This window comes from Rutilus rutilus, assembly GCF_951802725.1.
Source record: "Rutilus rutilus genome assembly, chromosome: 21".
Classification (NCBI taxonomy): domain Eukaryota; kingdom Metazoa; phylum Chordata; class Actinopteri; order Cypriniformes; family Leuciscidae; genus Rutilus; species Rutilus rutilus.
This window is the reverse complement of record NC_140226.1, coordinates 11,294,741-11,314,270: the sequence shown is the minus strand read 5'-3', so window position 1 is coordinate 11,314,270 and position 19,530 is coordinate 11,294,741. Positions and strand designations below refer to the sequence as shown.

Sequence of the window (19,530 nt, the reverse complement as noted above, 5' to 3'; positions counted from 1 at the left end):
TTGTCCGACGCAGTCGCTATGTGTTTGAGTTTACACAGTGAACGTAAACCTTTTCAAAATCAAATAGATTAAACACTTTAAAATAATAATCGTATAGACCTGGAGTTGAGAGTCAGTTTTAATTTCTCAAATGCAATTTGTCATTCATTGCACAATTTAAAATGTTCAACTTTTTGTTGTTGCAAGCTATTTAAAAGAATATTTGGAAATCTTCAAACAATCTTTGATCCATGGACATAAAGAAAATAACATTTCTATCTCCGTACCCCTGATGATGACAGCATGTGATTTCAAATGTTTATATTAAATACATTGTTTCAATTGAATCTAGAAAATTACATTTTAAATGAAATGGAGTGACCAATATTTTTGCTTTTCTAGCCATAATGTCTATTCCAGAGAATTCTGCAGTTACATGCTTTTACCACTAGTTGGTTAGTGTAATAACCCTCACTGCCATATCCAGCTCCAGTTTTAACTGATTAGGGCTGTTACTGGTACCTATTGAAAGCAGATTCAAAGTGTTAGTTGAAGAAATATGAAGAATTGCTGAAACCAGTGGATAATCAAAAACAATCAAGTTAAATAACTAAATTTGAAACGGTCTCTGTAGTGATCATTGAAAACGCAGCACAGGGACGTGCACAGACATTTTGAGGGGCAGGGGCTCAAGTGAAATAAAGGGCACTTCTCTTATTTATTTATTTATTTTTAAACAAAAAAGTATATATATTAACGCCACTCTGACTTCCTTTAAAAAAAAAATAATTTACAAAGTTAATACATTTTATCTTCCTCAAACTCACGCAATTGTTTCTTTTTCAAAAGATGTCTACAAAATAATCAGTTCACACAGAAACCATGGTCTCCTTATATTAGTCACTAGGTTTATAGAGCAGCAAAGGAAACCATTCCACAATGTGCAGGTTTTGAAAAAAAATTCTATGCTACTAGTTTCAAGTATATGAAGAGTTCAGATGCAAAAGCCTCTAAGTGCCATCTGAAATTTTCTTCTAAAATTAGCTTTTTTTTCCAAGCTCGTATATTTAAGTTCAGTAATTTAACTTAAATGACAATTAATAGGTAATTTTGATTGCCAGTAATGTGAAATAAGTGAACATAAACATACAAGCTTGATAAAAATTATCATTAGGAAATTTCAGATGGCACTTAGAGGCTTTTTCATCTGAACTCTTCATATTTACTCTTCATCAAGCAGAGGGGAGTGTTTTACTAATAATTTGTTTAATTTTGTAAACTTACCAAAATAATTGATAAAAAAAACAATAAAAGCCAATGTCATGTATGTATTTGTGGTTGTATTGAATACTATTTTATAAAGGTTTAGAGGAAATAAAAAAAGTTAAATTACTCATAAATAAAAAGTTAATTTATAAATATTGTTATTTTTATTGTTTAATGTTAACTTATTTCTACTCAGTTTTATTTATTAATGTACCAGATGCAGTTACTCAGATTTACTACATTTTTTAGAGTGTATCCTCCATCTGTTTGCATCTGTAGATTTCTTTTAAATTCACCAATTTTCTAAATTTCAGGGGGAAAGACTCTTGATGTAAGTCATTAACTGGGGACGTTCTGTATGCAAATTAGGCGTCAACTAGTTAAAATGCGCACATTTGCATCTAATTGACAGGGCAATGCAGGTAAATAGGTTAAACAAAATAACTAAAGCATATTACCTGGTGGTGATATATGCTTATTTTATTAACTTATTTTATTACATGGCTTGGTTGAATTCCAATGTAGAATGCGGTGTGTTATTTCTTGATAACAGACCGCTGTGCGGAGTATAACAGACCGTTGCCATGAAAAACAGAGCGTTGCTATGGACTCTAACCGTAGAGACGGAGCGTACTATTTTCTTTAGCGGAAGCAATAGGCCTACAATCGGGTTTAACAATCGGGGGAGAGGGAGCGCTTCAGAACTCCTGACCTGATATTTAGATATACTATTCTTCAATAAATATATTTGTTTGACAGGGAAGCTGTGCGCAAACAGAAATATATATTATTTTTCAAAAATAAAAAAAAAGCACCCCAGAAAAAAGGGCACTTTCTCTCCAGGAATAAAAAGGGCAGGTGCTCAAGCCCCCTTTGATGTCTATGTGTGCACGTGCCTGACGCAGCACCTAGCCCACAAGGCTGATACATTGGATTATCTTTCTGTGTGGATTGTCATTCAGTTGACTTCAGGCTGATACATTTGATCGTCAGGCTGTGATGGCACTCTCCTCGGTCTGGCTTTTGATCCATCCTGCCACAAAATTTCATAATGCATGGCAAAATTGTCTTTAGGAAAAGTCTCAAGTGAATTGTCACCTTTGCGGGCTGAATCAGTCTCCCCATGCTGACCCCTCTCAGAAGTGTCAACTTCCTCTTTCAGGAGGGCGGCTGCAGGCCCCACTTCCTCTTTTGTTTTTCTGCAGTCATCCCACTTTTCAAGGCAGCTGTCTGAAATCTTGAACACTCAGAGAACCGCAAAAATTAAACAGCTTAATTTCCAAAAGTCTCTTCTGGTTTACAACACAGCAATTCTTCAATTTATTAAAAAACTTAGTCCTTCATTGCGGAAAAAAGCAAGCACTTCTTCGTTGCAAAGACGCAGGAAAAAGCAGGAAAGCTCTAATTACAATATAGTGCATAATGTAAACAAAAATAATTCTTTGTCTTTTCTTTTTTACAAGAAACCAAAAATAAAATGACTAATATGTCTCTTATGTGCCTGTTCAAATCACAATTTATATTTAAAGTTGGTCACCCAATCTCATTCTCATTCAATGCACAAAAAAATATCTTAGTTAAAAGCTTAGTCCTTCATTGCGGAAAAAAGCAAGCACTTCTTCGTTGCAAAGACGCAGGAAAAAAGCAGGAAAGCTCTAATTATAATACAGTGCATAATGTAAACATAAATAATTCTTTGTCTTTTCTTTTTTACAAAAAAACAAAATAAAATGTTATGTGCCTGTTCAAATCACAATTTATATTTAAAGTTGGTCACCCAATCTCATTCAATGCACAATGAATATCTTAGTTAACATAAACCAAAATCTTAGAATCTCTGCAATGGATCAGTTTTTCACACTGTCTCCCACAAGGGATAACGGGATACAAATTCTAGACACCTTCAGAGAGAAAGTATAACATTTAGACACGTTTAGTTAATATAGTACTATTTTTTCATCACTTTAAGAGCACCTATTGCTCGTTTTTATACATCTCATCTACATAAATAAATCAAAGTCTAACTCATAAAAGTTTCTTTATGACTCAATTTCCTAATTATCACAGAATGCATATTCCTATTATTATGATTTATAATTTTTACAATTTCTGCAATGTTTAATTGATTTAAAAATGTAAAAATTCATAAATCTCAGGATAACAATATTGATCTATTTATCTTGTCTCACTCTTTCAGTATTAAAGTCATTCAAACAAAAAGCAAGTTTCATTACTACAGCATTCTCAGGGTATTTTCCCTCCCAAATCTGGTTTCCAGCATGACTAGTTGCTATTTGCAGAACAAAGTTTTATTAACAGCTTTCTGGACGCACTCATAAACGCAACAAATAAAATACTTAACATATACTAATTTGGTTGAATTTAACCATAATCATTCATTGCCCTTAATAGACAAGGTAAAAACATTTCTTTTCTTTTTTTATCCTTAAATCTTTTAAATCTGATAACCAGTTTTATTCAAATTTTTTCTTAACAGAATAGCCAATTTTTTAATTAAACCTTTTTAATTAATTTTGAAGCATTTTAAAAGGAAAAAGTGCTGAGGTCTGTCATCCTACCTGCCTTAATACTTTAAAGGTAGGGTAGGTAATCCTTTTTCAAAAAAAAAAACATTCCAAATTTGTTTAAACTGTCTTTATATACCAATACATAATTAAAATGTAAGTACTCTGAAAAAGAAATAATAAAAATCGAGTGACTGTAGACCTTTTAATCTGCAATAAACACAGCTCATTATTTCCATTCACTCCCACCCCCTCCCTTCTGAGCTCCTTCCAAAGCGACGCCCCCAAAACACATGAACGCGCGACGCCAAACGCTCAGGCTCAGCTGGAAGACGCATTTATTACCTGAGACGAGTGGAGAGGAAGGAGCGCAGTACATGCAGTGACATCATGTCAGAATCACATGTAATAAAATACCTAACTTTATCACTATGAATATAAACAAATAAGATTTCTTTTAGTACTCACTATCAAGCTAGCATATCGATAATGGTAAAGTTTCATTCGGTAACGAGCTATATTTATAAGGCAAAACTAAAAACAGGTTGCATTGATACACGTTTTTCCATTACCATCAGTTACACTGTGATGAAGGTGAATTTCGTGTAAGATTCATAACATATACGGTGTTTTGCATGTAAGAGTTTCCATGATGAAAACATTGTTGACTCTAATGAAGACTAACGTAACTTACACTCCGAGTCCGGAGACAAGTACCGCATCGTCGGTTCGAGGACAGGTCCGGGGTTGAGGGCGAAGCAGAGGAGGTCGTTCAAGAGTGCGGGCAGGGTCCGAGGAAGTAGTTTTTGCCTTGTTTGCCTTCGCTGACTGCATGCAGGTGCTTTGAGCTGAATATTTCCGGGAACGGTGACATGTGATGAGTGCACGCAGGGCAGCGCGCGCAGTGGGGCTCGGGCACGAGACATGAAGGCATCTGATTGGTTCTTTACATTCGCACCGAATGGTAGTGATTGGTCAGAGTTTTTACTGTCCTGCAGCTGCTACAGAGGTCTGATTTTTTTCACTCCTTTTTCTAAACACATAATGTATTGACTACTATCAGGATGGAAGGACCATTTCACCCAGTATAAAAAAAAGTGTTTCTGAACAGGATTACCTACCCTACCTTTAAGTCCTTTTAGCCCGTCTCTGTCGAACTGGGTTCTGCAGTCTGCAGAATTAAGACAACGTGGTTCCTCGACCCATCCATCCGACAGAGGGAGATACCAAAGACTCCTGGATCTGGCCCACCAAAATGTGGTAGATTTTTCCCTAAACCTAACTATCTGGGTCTCATCTACAAATCGACGTCCCCGGACGTCTACTGTTGACGTTTAGTCTATCTGGGTCTCGTCTACAAATCGACGTCCCCATTCAATAATAGTCACCTAACTAACTTGTTCCCCTAAACTAGCTTCCTTCCTAAACTAGCGCACACACGAGCTCTTATTCGAAAAGGATTTCCGATACTGTCATCTTTGTAAAAAAAAAAAAAAAAAAAAGTGTTTAAAATATAAAAGTGAAATTCCTCCAATGCCAATCTGTGTGTGCCTACACACAGCCTACGACGTAGCTACGGCGGCAGTTCGACGCAGAAGTATAAAACAGGCTTAACGGTACGTTCACACGGGGTGTCAGCGTCAACGCTTCCCATTGACTTTGAATGGGTGACGTCAAGCGTTGCCGAAAAGAATTGTGGATCCGTCAGCGGCGCTTCACTGGCGTTGCTCGCGGCAGAAGTTGAGAATTTTTCAACTTCTGCCGCGAGCAACGCCAGTGAAGTGCCGCAGACGGAAGCGTCAGCCAATCAGGATCGCTCTATGCAAATACAGTAGCCAGGCGGCAGCCAATCACGGCAATGAAGCTTGTTGTTGAGTTCCTGTCTAATTTCATTGGCTGACGCTGCTATGACCATGGCGTCAGTGCCAAACTTCAGCCACGCCTTCAGTCAAGCGTTGACGCTGACGCCCCGTGTGAATGTACCGTAATGGCGCTGGCGCCTCTAAGGCCACGCCCCCTCGTTTTTTTTTTTTTTTTTGTATCGCGATATTTTGCGCACGCAATTATATCGATACAGTAGCGCAAAGTATCGCAATATTTAATTATAAAATTATCTGTTTTACTTTCGGGTTTTCTCAGAGTTTACTCTGATAATTTACATTTGCGTATTACATCCACAATGAAGCGCTTGTTGCAGTGCTTTGTTGTCGTGCATTCAAACAGGAAATTCAAATGAAAATGTAGATGCCAAGTATAAGTTTAGCATAGATATATTTCCACTCGCTGAACACTGACTGAGCGCTTGAGAGTTTCGCTCTCCGTCAAGCGATCATTCAGCTCAGCGTACCTGTGTGTGACAGGCGCGCGCTCGCCGTCGCGTTTCTCTCATGCACGCAGAGAGCGAGAGAGAGTCTTACATTATACCACGCAAAATCGACGTGCTACATGTAAACGATATTCTTGTTTGTATTTTCCTGTCAAAATAACTGAGTTGATCTGGGATTATTCAGAAGAGATGCCGGTTTCTCCGGTAGTGGGCGGAACTAATGCGCAAACGGCAATCTTTTCATTTCAGCAAATCAGGTGACAAGGTGATTAACATTCATGAACCCAGCAGCAGAAGTTATATCATTAAATAGACTAATGCTTGATTATCATAATATAATGCTTGATTTACTGATTTTTAGAGTGTACATTAAGATATATAAAAAGCGGTGCCATTTTACAATGATAAGCTGATTTGGTGGAATTATATATATAAAAGTTTTGCACCAGTTAATGTGTAGAAGATAATGTTCACAGAATTAAATGTGACATTTGAAGTGAGTTGAGCAGTCTTATTTTCCTAATTTTTTTGTAATGCCTTTGAATAATATGGGGGCATGAATCGCAATATAATCGCAGAATCGAATCGCAATACTTGCTGTATCGCAATATGTTAAGAATTGCAATAATATTGAATCGTGGCCCAAATATCGCAATACTATCGAATCGTCACATTTTTGCCAATTCCCACCCCTAGTAAGTATATCCATCACCCGGTGTATTTTAATAATGTTTAATTGTAGTTATATTTTAATATAAACGAAATTATCGGCCTGTAATCATTTTTACCATTATAGATACTTAAGACAAAGTTCATAATTCTTGCATGAGCATGCTTTTCTTTCAGAAAAACTATTTGCAATGTTATAGGCCTAATACAATTTGGATGAAAGTCTTTGTTGCCGAATGAAGAATTAAAAATTAAAGGCCTCAGCTCGTGTAGGCACTTGCATAAATACACCAAAGCGAGTTTGAGCACAGTTGCATTAAATATATGAATAACTCGTGCTGTCAAAGTTAACGCATGCGATTATTTTTGTCCAGTTTAAGGTGTTAAAAATAACGCAGCTTTTGTTTTTTTCTGTCATCCTTTAGCTAGCGTTACATTGATCATGCTCTTATTAAAGCAAATGGTTTTAAAACATTCAAGCACGAAAAGACACATGTCCTGAGATGCACACCAGTAATTGCCAGTCGGCAACGGCAGGTCTAAAGGGACAGCACCCAATATAGCTGTCTCACTCGAGGTCAATCAAATAACAATGGGAACAGAGAAAATTACTCACTGCTCCCAACTAAATAACTTCTGTAGCTTTAATAAGGATTCATTTATATCTAATTTATAAATTATGCAGTGCAGAGTGTTTGATCGCTTTATTCAATTTCTTAGTATTTCCCATATTTATCAAGACATCAGTAGCTGTATAAGTATCAGTGATACTGGCCTTCATTTATATATATAAAAATATATTTAAAATATCATTTAACAAGTATTTAAAATATAATGTCTTTTAGTTATTTTATGTTGTTTCTACATTAATCTGGAGATTAAATGTGAAATTATTAAATGATAAAATTTATAGAAACTTGAGTGTTTTTGATTGCGATCAATTGCAATTAATAAAAAAAAAATAAAAAAAAGTGTAATTAATCAAATTAATTTTTTGGATCGATTGACTGCACAATTAATACGTTCAATCAACCTAATATCATTACTTTTGTTTTGCATTAAAGTTATGTTACAGTTTTCGTTGTATGCTGAGGTGAGGGAGTGCATGGAGCGTGGAGTTTACATAGAGAACGCTGACAACAGACGCAAGAGAATTGTCAGGTGTTCTTCTAAGAAGTTCATTGTGCAGGGGAAGTAGAAAAAATATCATTGCCTTTTAATGTGTTATGTATTCTGTAATTTACAGTATCCGCTATGTTTGCTTATGATAAAAAAAAAAATTCTTCAATAAATAACGATTTAAATACTGTGTGTTGCGTTCCCTCACATTGCCTCTTTATGTCTCTAACACAGGTGGACATCTTTATTACAAGACTACAAACGCATCAAACCGTCTAGTTGTCATGGATGAGAAACAGAAGGAACGAGTCCTTCGGGACTGCCATGACAACCCAGCTACAGGTGGGCATCAGGGGAGAACAAGGACATTTCATAAGATTGCAAGCGCATACTACTGGCAAGGCATCTTTTCGGACGTCACAAAATGGGTAAGATAATTGTAGACTCAAATTCCCGACCCACGAGATGGTTTCATACAGCCCCTCAAGTGTAAATAACTCATGGGTATGTTATGTAGAGGCCAAGACATATATTGAGGCTACAAGATCATATATTCTATTAAATACTTAATGGTGTTAAGTTGTGTCCTCAAGATCATATGTTGAGTTTGAGACCCCTGATGTAGTTGTACAAAGTAATGCGTTTCTGTTGTTTGCAATGTTACAAACATAGATTTATAGATTGCCCATTGTCCACAGTGTCAGCATAATGATACTATTAAAACAGTGGCAATGTTACAAACATAGTTTTATAGATTGCCCATTGTCCACAGTGTCAGCATAATGATACTATTAAAACAGTGGCTCCAGTGTTGCACCCTATCAAGGTGACTAAAGCCTGGAATGTAATAGGAATGGATTTGATGGGACCATTTCCAACCAGTCCTCAGGGGAACATTTATGTCCAATGACTGACCTCTTCAACAAATGGGTTTGCCAAATCCCTGAAGTGTAAAGGGGGGGTCGCACACCGGACGAGAAGCGCAGCGCCACGCCGCGTCTAGGACAACTCGAGGTATTGCACACCGGACGCACACTTTCTTCAGATTATGGCCAGCAATATTGTTATGTTTAAGGACATTGTGGAATTAAGATAGTGGGCCCTATCTTGCACCCAGCGCAATTGACTTTGTACACCGACGCATGTTTCATTCCTATTTTGCACCCGCGCAAAGCGCGCTTTTCCCTCCACAGAAGCACGTCGCTAAACTAGGGAATGAACTTGCGCTCTCTGGGCGGTTCAGCGCAAAAAAGGAGGCGTGTTTTGGCGCAAACGTTCCCTGGTGCTATTTTACTGTTCCATAAAACAATTGCGCCACTGGCCAGAAAAAACCTAGTCTAAAGTCAGTGGCGCGTTGCGCGTTGTTCATTATGCTATTTTAAGGGCGCATGCTTGACCATAATGTATAGAGTGCACAAACGCTCATACACTGTGATTCTCTAATCTACACAGAAGCAGCAGTTTTCATTTTTGCAAATCATATTATTACAAACGATAGATAGATAGATAGATAGATAGATAGATAGATAGATAGATAGATAGATAGATAGATAGATAGATAATTTATTATAAATATAATAATTTATTATAAAAGCATACATCTAGCTTACACATTTACCCACATTATTATATGCCTGTTTAGCCGAAGCTAATTTGGGTGTGTTTCTCCCATCCCCAATGTCACTTCTCTCTCTTTTACGGCCGTGACGAGAGCGTTGCTCTCCTCGGCTGTGAACCGCTCTTGACGCGCGCCTGGCAAATCCGCCGTTATAATAGCAATACGCCAAGGAAAAAGTGCGTCTGCTCTTAAAGGGAATGTGAGATGATGCTCTGATTGGTTTATTTCACGTTACGCCCAAACCACACCTATGAATAATGAAGCTACTTCAGACCAACCCCTTTTAGATTTGCGCCCGGCGCAAGAGTCATTTATCCCGCCGGGAAAATAGCAACAGCGCCGAGACCCGCCCACAAAGTTACTTGCGCTTTGCGCTTTGACACTTGCGTTTCAGATCGTTAAAATAGGGCCCAGTGTCTGTACTATGTTATGATTGTACTGTACAATTAAATACAATCGTTGCTAAGTCTGCAGTCTGAAAACTTTACCGCAGAGCGTCCGTTAACTGAATGGATTGAGAATATCAGCTGAAAATCCGATAACATCAGCAGTTTTCATCCACGCAGCCGATTTCTGTAAGTGAATGTAAAACTAAATGTATATTGCAGCACTGGGTGAAGTCAGTATATACATTAAGGACGATTTGAGACAAAAATGTAAATTTAATATAAAAAGGACCTTTTGAACAAGATCCTGAGCCGTAGACGCCGCCGGTGTGTGTACACTCAGAGAATAACATGTTTGAATTTTAAAGACGTGGCGGTGTGCGACGCGGCGCTTCTCGTCCGGTGTGCGACCGCCTTAAGACCGCAGTTGAGGTGGCTAAAGGGGTCTTACAAGCATTTAATATGGACTGGGTGAAAGAATAATCACAGACCAGGGGAGGGAGTTTGTGAATCAGGTTATTATTATTTAGTTAAGAAGATTATTAAATTTTTTGGCTATATGTTATAAGAATCTACCATGTCTTGCATACCTTTTTGATAACAGCTAAATGAAGACATATTTAAGGTATTGGGTGTGAAGCAGTGTGTCACATCAGCGTACCACCCTCAGTCAAATGGACAGGATGAGAGGACTAATCAGACTATAAAGAGGGCATTGTCAAAGTACTGCAATGGCACGCAGAATGACTGGGATGAAAACCTGGAGGATGTGGTGCATGCCATCAACACCTCAAAGCAGGTGATTGGAACTGCTTAAAAAAAAAAAAAAAAAAAAAAAAATGTATATGCAATTGATTATGTAAATGTAATTTGTTGAAACACTTTTTTAGGGCTCTCCAAACTATACACCATTCTTTTTGATGTTTAACCGGCAACCAATCACGCCAGAGGTTCTAAACACAAAGGTAGTATCTGACACAGATTGCTTTGTAGTAGAGAATCCGAATGTTGTAATGGACACACGGATAGCAGAGGTGACAGCAGTACAGGCAAAGGTGATTGTTTGTAGTATGAACTATAATTAAGTAATAATTCACATTATTCTACACGGTATTCTATTCAGTCTTTTTATTATACATTATTTTCATAAGGTGTGGGATCACATTGAAAAAGCACAGGGGAAGCAAAAGGTGGAGTATGAGTCCCGGAAAAGAAAAGATGTGAAATCGTTTCACATCCACTAAGGAGAGGAGGTACTCAAAGCAAACAAAAGAAAAGAGGGACGCGAAGGTGGACGTTTAGAGACTGGACAGGCCCTTTTCTAGTCAAAGACATTACCGGAAAAGGGGTTGCTACACTTGCAGAGAAATCAGGCAACATTCTCCGCGAGAAAACCAATGTGTCCCAACTCAAACCATTCCTGCGGCGTGACATTAACCTGGATGGTGAGAAAGGCAGTACATTACAGTAAGGATTCTGTTAGAAGGTGCTCAGACATAGACATGATTGGAGAAATTTTGGGCTGAAACTTAGTGCTCTTTATTTACTAATGTACATTTCTTAATTTCTTTTGTACAAAACCAATGCCTTCCAAAATACTTGGGAAAAATGGACTGTTGAGTACCCAGAACAGTGGAGGCTGGCTGACTCGAACAACTGTGGGGTTTTGGTAACTTTGTACAGTAAGTTAAATAAATGCTTTTATTTTTTTTGTATTACATCTGCATTACTTTAACAACTGTGTGTATTGCATTAGATGGCAGAAATGGAGATGAGGGACAAATGGACCTCTATGAAAAACGAGGTGATACAGGGAGAAGATCTGTGGCATCTGAGAAGATATCACGCATTAATGGCAGCATATGACATATAAAAGGTATGTGTAAAATGTGTGTCCTCATTCATATAAAAAACCAACTTAAGTTTAATAATTCAAGTAGATCGATGATTTTTAAAATATAGGACAGTTGAGGAGTCAGTGACACTGAAATTCAGGAACATAAGATTTTACGAAATTTAAAATGTCTAGATATTGTTTGCTATACTAAATATATTTTTTTAGGAGTTGTTCCAAGGAATTGTGAAAGGCTTACTGAAACCCACGTGGAACAAGTGGTGGCAAATGAAGACTGAGAAAATTACAAAACCTAAGAGCTTTCATCCAGCCTTGTCAGCACATGTTGAGGAACTTCTAGGACACATCGACAACATTGTGTTTGAGCAAAAGAAGGACAAAAAGCTTTAACATATCAACCTTTTAACATGTGAACGGATTCCTGAGGTATGCATTTTATGGGATCATGTTGGTACAAATATGTACTGGAATTTTTTATATCACCACTTACATTTTTTTTTAATAATTCTCACCCTGGTATCATTTGATAATATGTTGGGAGAAATTGATGGCTGATTTTTATATGTTTTGGTGAACTAACTCATTAAACTAACTCAGTAGTAATAACTTTTTTGTATCTTTTGTTGTACAGATCAGCCTTATAATACTGAGACGACTTTTACATACAGCAAAAGACACTGCATCTATTTGTCTCATTAGCTAAAAAAAAAAAAAAAACACCTTACATAGTCAACGCATCGGTACGCATACGCGTCCGCATGGCTACGCTTCGGCCGCCATTTTATGCGTCGATGCGTAGCCAACTGTGCACGCAATACTATGCGTTGTCGGTGAGAGCGACATTGCAAATATTGTACATTGATTCAAGTATATTATGTTCACAGAAGAAGGTTTGAATACAATGGCGGGCGAAGAGAAAAAATTATGCGAGCTTATACGTAACTTATACATCCGCATTTATGAAAATTCATCGCAATTACACTCCAATAAAATAGCGTACTACCGCGTATCTCTGCGCTGCCTTTGTTGCCGCCGATGTAAACTCAGCAATAGGATGCACTCAAGCATGTGACGCACTTCGTGTGCTCATCGGCCTCGTGCAGATGGCCTCCACACGCCACGTAGAGTAGGGCGAGGCATTTGTAACAACGCTCACGCTCCTTAACTGTGTGAACGCGGCGGCGAACACACAGTAGCAATTAGCAAAAATTAATGCAAAGGATATAGCGTTGATCGCCGGATAGCGACAGCAGAGCGGCGACAGAGGAAGACGACTTCGGTTGGTGAAGGCGTAGTCCGCTGTAGAACTGCACGCTCACCGTGTGACGCTTGATTCGCCGGCGAAGGCTTAAAGAGCAATGTGCAGGTTGAATTTATAACTGAATTAATACTTGATATTGTCTGAAGAGGTTTTTAAAAACCACATATGTAGAAATTACTAATGAAATCTAAGTTGATGTAGAAATTTTGATGAAAATGTGCTAGGCTCTGGAATACGCCTTTCCCGCTATAGCAACGCGTCATATGACGTATGGCGAGGTAAATAAGAGCTCGCGGTCAGCTCTCTCATTGTGGATGTAGATGTAGTTAGAGCAGTTGTGAGAGACAGAGAAAGTTTTAGATCGAGTTTTAGAGAAGCCATAATGGTAAATTATTGTGTTTGTGCTGGTTGCACGAATTCCAGCCTGTCAGGACATCGTGTCCATCATTTTCCTTCTAGGAAAAACAAGGCTTTTCGTTCTTGGGTGCGTTTTGTGCAGGTGAAGAGAGCAGGCTTCACTGCCGCGTCTGTCACCACACACTCAGTCGTTTGTGGCGCACATTTCACGCCGGAGAATTATCGACCTGGAGATTTGTTGGAGTCTCGGATGGGATTTCGGAGTGAGGACCATGTGAGGCTGATTAATGATGCTGTTCCCTCGGTGCACTCGATGGAATCAAGTCCACCATCAAAGATTACACCTGATTTTGGCGCGGGCGGGACTGGAGGACCAAGTGCTAACGTTAGCACTAACGTTAACGCAACGAAAACGAGCACTTAGCAGAGTAAGTCTTACTTTTAATTATTTTAATTATTTTAACTCTTAATTTGTGTGATTTCGTAATGTTTTAGTATAATAATACAGAGAGAGGGAGAGAGACTGAGCTTTAGGACAGGTTGTCGTAATTGTCTGCCTTCTGACATGAATTTAGCAGTTTGCACAATGCTATAGCTATTGGCAGGCAGCTAGGCCAACTCTCCCGTTTCCCCGCATTTCAATTCAAACTGTTCCTCCCGCCCGATCTTGTATCCCCGTAGGCTAACGTTACGTTATACTCTCCAGTAAATTGCAAGGTCCAAATGTATTACTCAATATGTATAAATCCCCTGGATTCTTCTTACCATAGAAAGCAAATTATACATAATTGAAAATCTTTGAGTTTATTTTTAATTCATGAAATAACTAATTGTTGTTGCTCCCTGGGACATTATAATGCTGGTTGTGCAAACAAGCCACAATTGTACAGAAGGCATTTATTTGAAAGCCATTTATCCATGTCAGAGGTGACTTGCCATGTTTCAAATGATCAAATTCTAAAATGCTTTTAGTAATGTGTTTGAATGGAGGTTTTGACATATCAGAGTTGCTTTGGTTTTATATCTCTTTTTTATTTACTGATTTATTACTGATCCAGTTGGTAACTAAGCTTGTATCCTATTTTATTGTGTGATTTTTGCCGTGTTTTCAGATTTTGGCAGAGAGTGCAGCCAGTAATGAAGGGATAGATGCACCTAGCACTGTAGATTTTGAAGATACAGAGGGCTTCTCTCTACACAATACTGAACCATTAGTCCTTCATCGTGGGTCACAGTGCAACATCAAATGTCTGCAACATTCATCAGGTAGTGTAACTTGTATGTATCATTAGCTGTATGTGGCACAAACATTTACAAATTACTTCTAATGGTAGAAAGAAGACATTTCATACTGGACTCTAGTGTTGTGGCTGTGCATGTGTTGTGACCACTGACTATGTGATGTTGTGCAACTAACAACATTAATCTATTTTCATCTTAGCTGTTCAGGTAAAGCCTGAAATGGTTAGTGTGGGGACTCAGACTGAATGGTTTGAGCAACAAACATCAACTCCACTACCCAGTTCTGTCCAAAGTGAGGACGAATCATCCTCTGATGTCATGGACCATTCTGATCTGTCATGGATCCCAGACGAGGAGATGAGTAGTGAGACATCTGATGAGGAGAATCCAGAAGAGCCAATACAGGAATCCCTCAAGTAAAAAAAATTAATACCTATTTTTATTGTGATTGTGTGTCCACAAATTGTCACTGTCAGCATTAATGAGCATTCTCCTTTTCTTTTTCCAGTGTGGCTGACAAGTTCATTGTTTGCCTAAGCCAGCTGATGTGTCTGTTCACTGTTTGCTCGGTCTGTTGTGGGGAAACCCAGGGACAAATAGAGTACCAGGAAGGGACTTACATAAAAATCAAGCAGGTAAGAGAATATTTTTGAAATGTTTGTCTGGACTTTAATCATGGCCTTACCCTGGAAATCCAGAGGAAGCGTGAGCGACTTTGAATTTGGTCTGTGTATATACTGTATACATTAATGGTATTATTAGTTGTATTAATTTCCTGTTTCATATACATCGGTCAGGCCTGCACAGCATGTGGCTATCAGCGTTACTGGCAGAATCAAAATATGTACTTAATATGTACAATAATATCTACTCAGCGGTGCCATTCACTTTTCGGGCTGCATGGCTACTCAAACCATCCGAATGCTGAAGCTGTTTGGGCTGCAGTGCATCAGTCCCAGCACTTTTTTCCGCCATCAGCGCCTCTACACAATTCCTACCATCGTGCAGGCCTGGCAGAATGAGCAGAGAGGGATCATCAGAGAGCTGAAGGAGATTGGGGGTGGACTGATCCTCTCTGGTGACTGCAGGTATTATGATTCAGCTCTTATTGCTGATACAGAAAACAGGCCAACACAGTATTAACAGATACATAAAGTGTCTGTGATTTTTGTTTCCATTAACCAAATAAAAAATGTCTTTGACATTCACAGATCAGACTCTCCTGGACATTGTGCCAAATATGGAACGTATTCCTTGATTGAAGACCGAATAAACAAGGTTTTGGATCTTCAACTTGTCCAGGTAGGTTAATAATATGCTAGACACATAAATCAGGTGACAGGTTTAAAAGCTACTGATATGACCAAATCTTTTTTTTTTTTTTTTTTAGAGCTCAGAGGTCCCAAGCAGCACCTGGTGTGAGATAGAGGGTCTGAAGCGCAGTGTGCGGTTCCTGAAGGACCAAGGCATGCAGGTGTTAACCCTAATAACTGACAGAAATCGGCAGGTAAAGATGCTTGTACAGACCAGAATAGATAGATGGACCTCTATATCATAACATCTACTGTAAAACTGTACTGTGAACTTGAAGTAAATGTTCTCATTCTTAATGTGTTGCATATTATAGGTTGCTAAGTGGGTCCGTGAGGAGTTGTGTCCAGAAGGAACGAGGCATTTCTACGACATCTGGCATATTGGGAAAAGTATGTAACGTAATGTTGGTGCCGTAGTTTTGCTTAGTTTGGATGTTATTTGTGATTTTCTAGTAGTTTTTTCAATATTTCATGTTTCTGCTCTGGAACAGGTCTACAAAAAGCACTGGATATTGTGGCCAAGGAGAAAGATTGTGAGGACCTGAAGCTTTGGAGACCCGCTATCATCAACCATTTATACTGGACTGCGTCTTCCACCCCAAATGGCGATTCTGATAAGATGGAGGCCAAGTGGCAGAGCATGCTGAACCATGTTCAGGATATACATGAACACAGCTACCCTTCATTTCCGCAATGTGCACACCCACCTTTGGAAGGAGAGGGAAGAAACAAGCAGTGGCTTGAACCAGGTACAATAGAGTGTACAGTTGGGGTCAGAGGTCACATTTGTATTGTGCTTGTCAAAGATTTGTTTGAGTATACTACTAATTGCCTTAGAGATGTAACTCATAACCATTTGTAGAGGAAGAATGACATTCTGCAGGTCCCATCATGTCTGAATTATATATTTGTTCAACAGCCTTATTAAAGATGAAAAGTAAAAAATGTGAACTTAATGTAGTCATGCCCTGTCAGTGTTTTGTAATAATAATAATAATAATAATAATAATAATAGTACTTATAAAATACACAGTTTTATACAGGATCAACAGCTGCGATAAAGTTGGAAAGTGTTGCTTCCAGAAAGGCCCTGCTGAAGGATATTCGACAGCTCTCACCACAACACCAAACATTTTCCTTGGAGGCATTCCATTCACTTATGCTGCACTTTGCGCCAAAGCACACCGGCTTCTCTTTTCTTGGAATGTACAGCAGGTAAATGTTGATGAAGGTTAATGGATGAATATGGCTACAGCTAATGCAGTCTAATATAGCGGCCAAAACCTCACTGAAAAAGGTAAAAATTGTTCATTACAACAGCATCGCATAGCCTAGGCTACTGTCCGTAGAAATAATCATGAAATCGAATCATCACCTCACTAACCTCATGCTGGAATGTATTGTATTGCTGGTGTATCACACTACATTGGTTTAGTTGTGGTACCTAATACTCAAGTGTACCATTTTTTCCTACAGACTTCTCTTAGCGGCCCTCCACTTCAATAACAATGGAGACAGAGACGTAGCTCGAACGAACAATGGTGAGGTGCGCTATGCAGTCCGTTACCCCCGGTTTCGTAAGGGTGGCTGGGTCGTCCGACCCATAAAAGAGAAACCATCATACGGTGAGCAATTTCATGATCAGTTTCTAATGATAATTTTTTTAGGTGACTCAATGAATTAAGTAGTTAAAGGGATACTCCACTTTAAAATGAAAATTCTGTCATAATTTACTCACCCTCATGTTGTTTCAAACCTGTATGAATTTCTTTCTTCTGCTGAACAGAAAGGAAGATATTTAGAAGAATGTCAGTAACCAGACAGTTTTTGGTACCATTGACTTCCATAGTCGGAAAAAAATATACTATGGAAGTCAATGGTACCAAAAACTGTCTGGTTACTGACATTCTTCTAAATATCTTCCTTTCTGTTCAGCAGAAGAAAGAAATTCATACAGGTTTGAAACAACATGAGGATGAGTTGTTGAATTTTGTTGAGATGACAGAATTTTCATCTTAAAGTGGAGTATACCTTTAACTGAATGTGATCTCAATATTTGTTTCCCTCATCAAGAATATGCATCGGCCCTGATGGTCTCCCTGAGAGAGGGATATATAAGGTCACCACAGGCCCTCAAAGAAGACAGCGCCATCCTGTCCTCAGCTGCACCTGCCCCTCTTTCCACGCATCACAAAATCGCCAAGGATGAGGCAGTCGGCCACCATCTTGAACGTCATTCACGTTTTAAGTCCTAATTACTGTCAATGAAATTAGAAATACATTTTATACACCAAGACAATTTGTGTGATTCTGTGTTCATTTTGTACAAAAATACATATTTATTGATTGCCTCCCATATGGGGCCATTGGAAGCCTCTGTATGTTCCTCCTTCCTCTGGAAACTGCCTCCTGATAGCGACCACAACACAAGCAGGTATCGCCTTCCTGATCTCCCTGCCCAGAAACCCATATGCCCATCGGACCACCTGCCAGTAGGCTGTGTATCGGAATTGCCTAGAGCAATGAAGGGGGCAATCATGATTTTAACAATCCTGTTATAGTCACTACAATCAAGTGATAGAAGTATTAGATGTAACATTTTCTGTTATTCTATTCCATAATGGTAACGTTAATTGTAGAGCCTCAAGTATGTATGCACATCTGAGTTAGAAAATCTGCTAAACCCTCAGCATCAATAATGCACATTCTTTTGACACAAAGTTTGTTATTTGTGTAGAAAACTGACAACTATAATAGATTAGGTGTATAATAATATAATAGTGGTGTTATAACTTTGTCTAAACATACTCTGGTCTGTTGACTTGGAGAGGGCCATGCTCCTGCCTGAAGTTGAGGTATGCTACCTGCAGTGAAAACGGGTTGAGCCAACACGCATCAAAGCCGGGATGGAGCGTTAGGCAGGTAATATCCGTGGCCGGAACTAAACCCTCAACTACGGCCCAATAGGCATCCACCTCTCGACAACACATGCTGTCCACCGCCGACGTCATAGACTCACAATGTCCGCACAAGCACCTAGCCAACAAAAAGCCATCAGAGAGACCCTTGCCTCTCTGCCCCTCTCTCTTGCAGGCAAAACCGCGTAACTTACTGGTTTTTTATACAAATATGATTGTTAGACTGTTGTTATTGTAGCTTAGATATTGTCATTATTTATTTATGTTGTTATGGCATGGTCATTAGTCAATGTAGCTAACGTTAGGTCAATGTAGCTAGTGCTAACGAGGGGTGCGTTTCCCAAAAGCATCGTTGGCCAACTATGGTCGCAAGTTCCGTCATTACCAATAGAGTTCAATGGACATTGCGATAAACTTGCGACCATAGTTGACCAACGATGCTTTCGGGAAACGCACCCCAGCTTGGATGGACTGCATAATCACTGTCTCAGCGTTAAAATCGCAGGTTGTAGAATATGAGAAGACAAAACGTTGCTGGCTTACATTAAGACAATCTAAATGGATGTTTAATCAAGAACAAGGTCGAACGTATGTTTGCTAAAGCAGATTTATTGCATAACACCAAGGTACTAGCCCTACAGTAGATGAACCAGCGTTAGCCACGGTGCTAACTTGCATTAACTCACCAAGTCACTT

The 19,530-nt window shown here is 38.8% G+C and overlaps 1 protein-coding gene across 1 annotated transcript; it reads left to right on the top strand.

The window, feature by feature from the left end:
• Positions 1-11,488: 11,488 nt before the first annotated feature.
• Positions 11,489-18,204, top strand: LOC311281127 (uncharacterized protein). Its single transcript, XM_084393842.1, has 15 exons — positions 11,489-11,570; positions 11,645-11,764; positions 11,951-12,169; positions 13,504-13,789; positions 14,474-14,627; positions 14,803-15,019; positions 15,112-15,238; positions 15,479-15,691; positions 15,815-15,905; positions 15,994-16,110; positions 16,231-16,306; positions 16,408-16,665; positions 16,960-17,131; positions 17,393-17,541; positions 17,990-18,204. The coding sequence occupies exons 8-15, from the start codon at positions 15,504-15,506 to the stop codon at positions 18,169-18,171; spliced, it is 1,233 nt and encodes a 410-aa protein (XP_084249968.1). The 5' UTR covers positions 11,489-11,570; positions 11,645-11,764; positions 11,951-12,169; positions 13,504-13,789; positions 14,474-14,627; positions 14,803-15,019; positions 15,112-15,238; positions 15,479-15,503; the 3' UTR covers positions 18,172-18,204.
• The last annotated feature ends 1,326 nt before the right edge of the window (positions 18,205-19,530 follow it).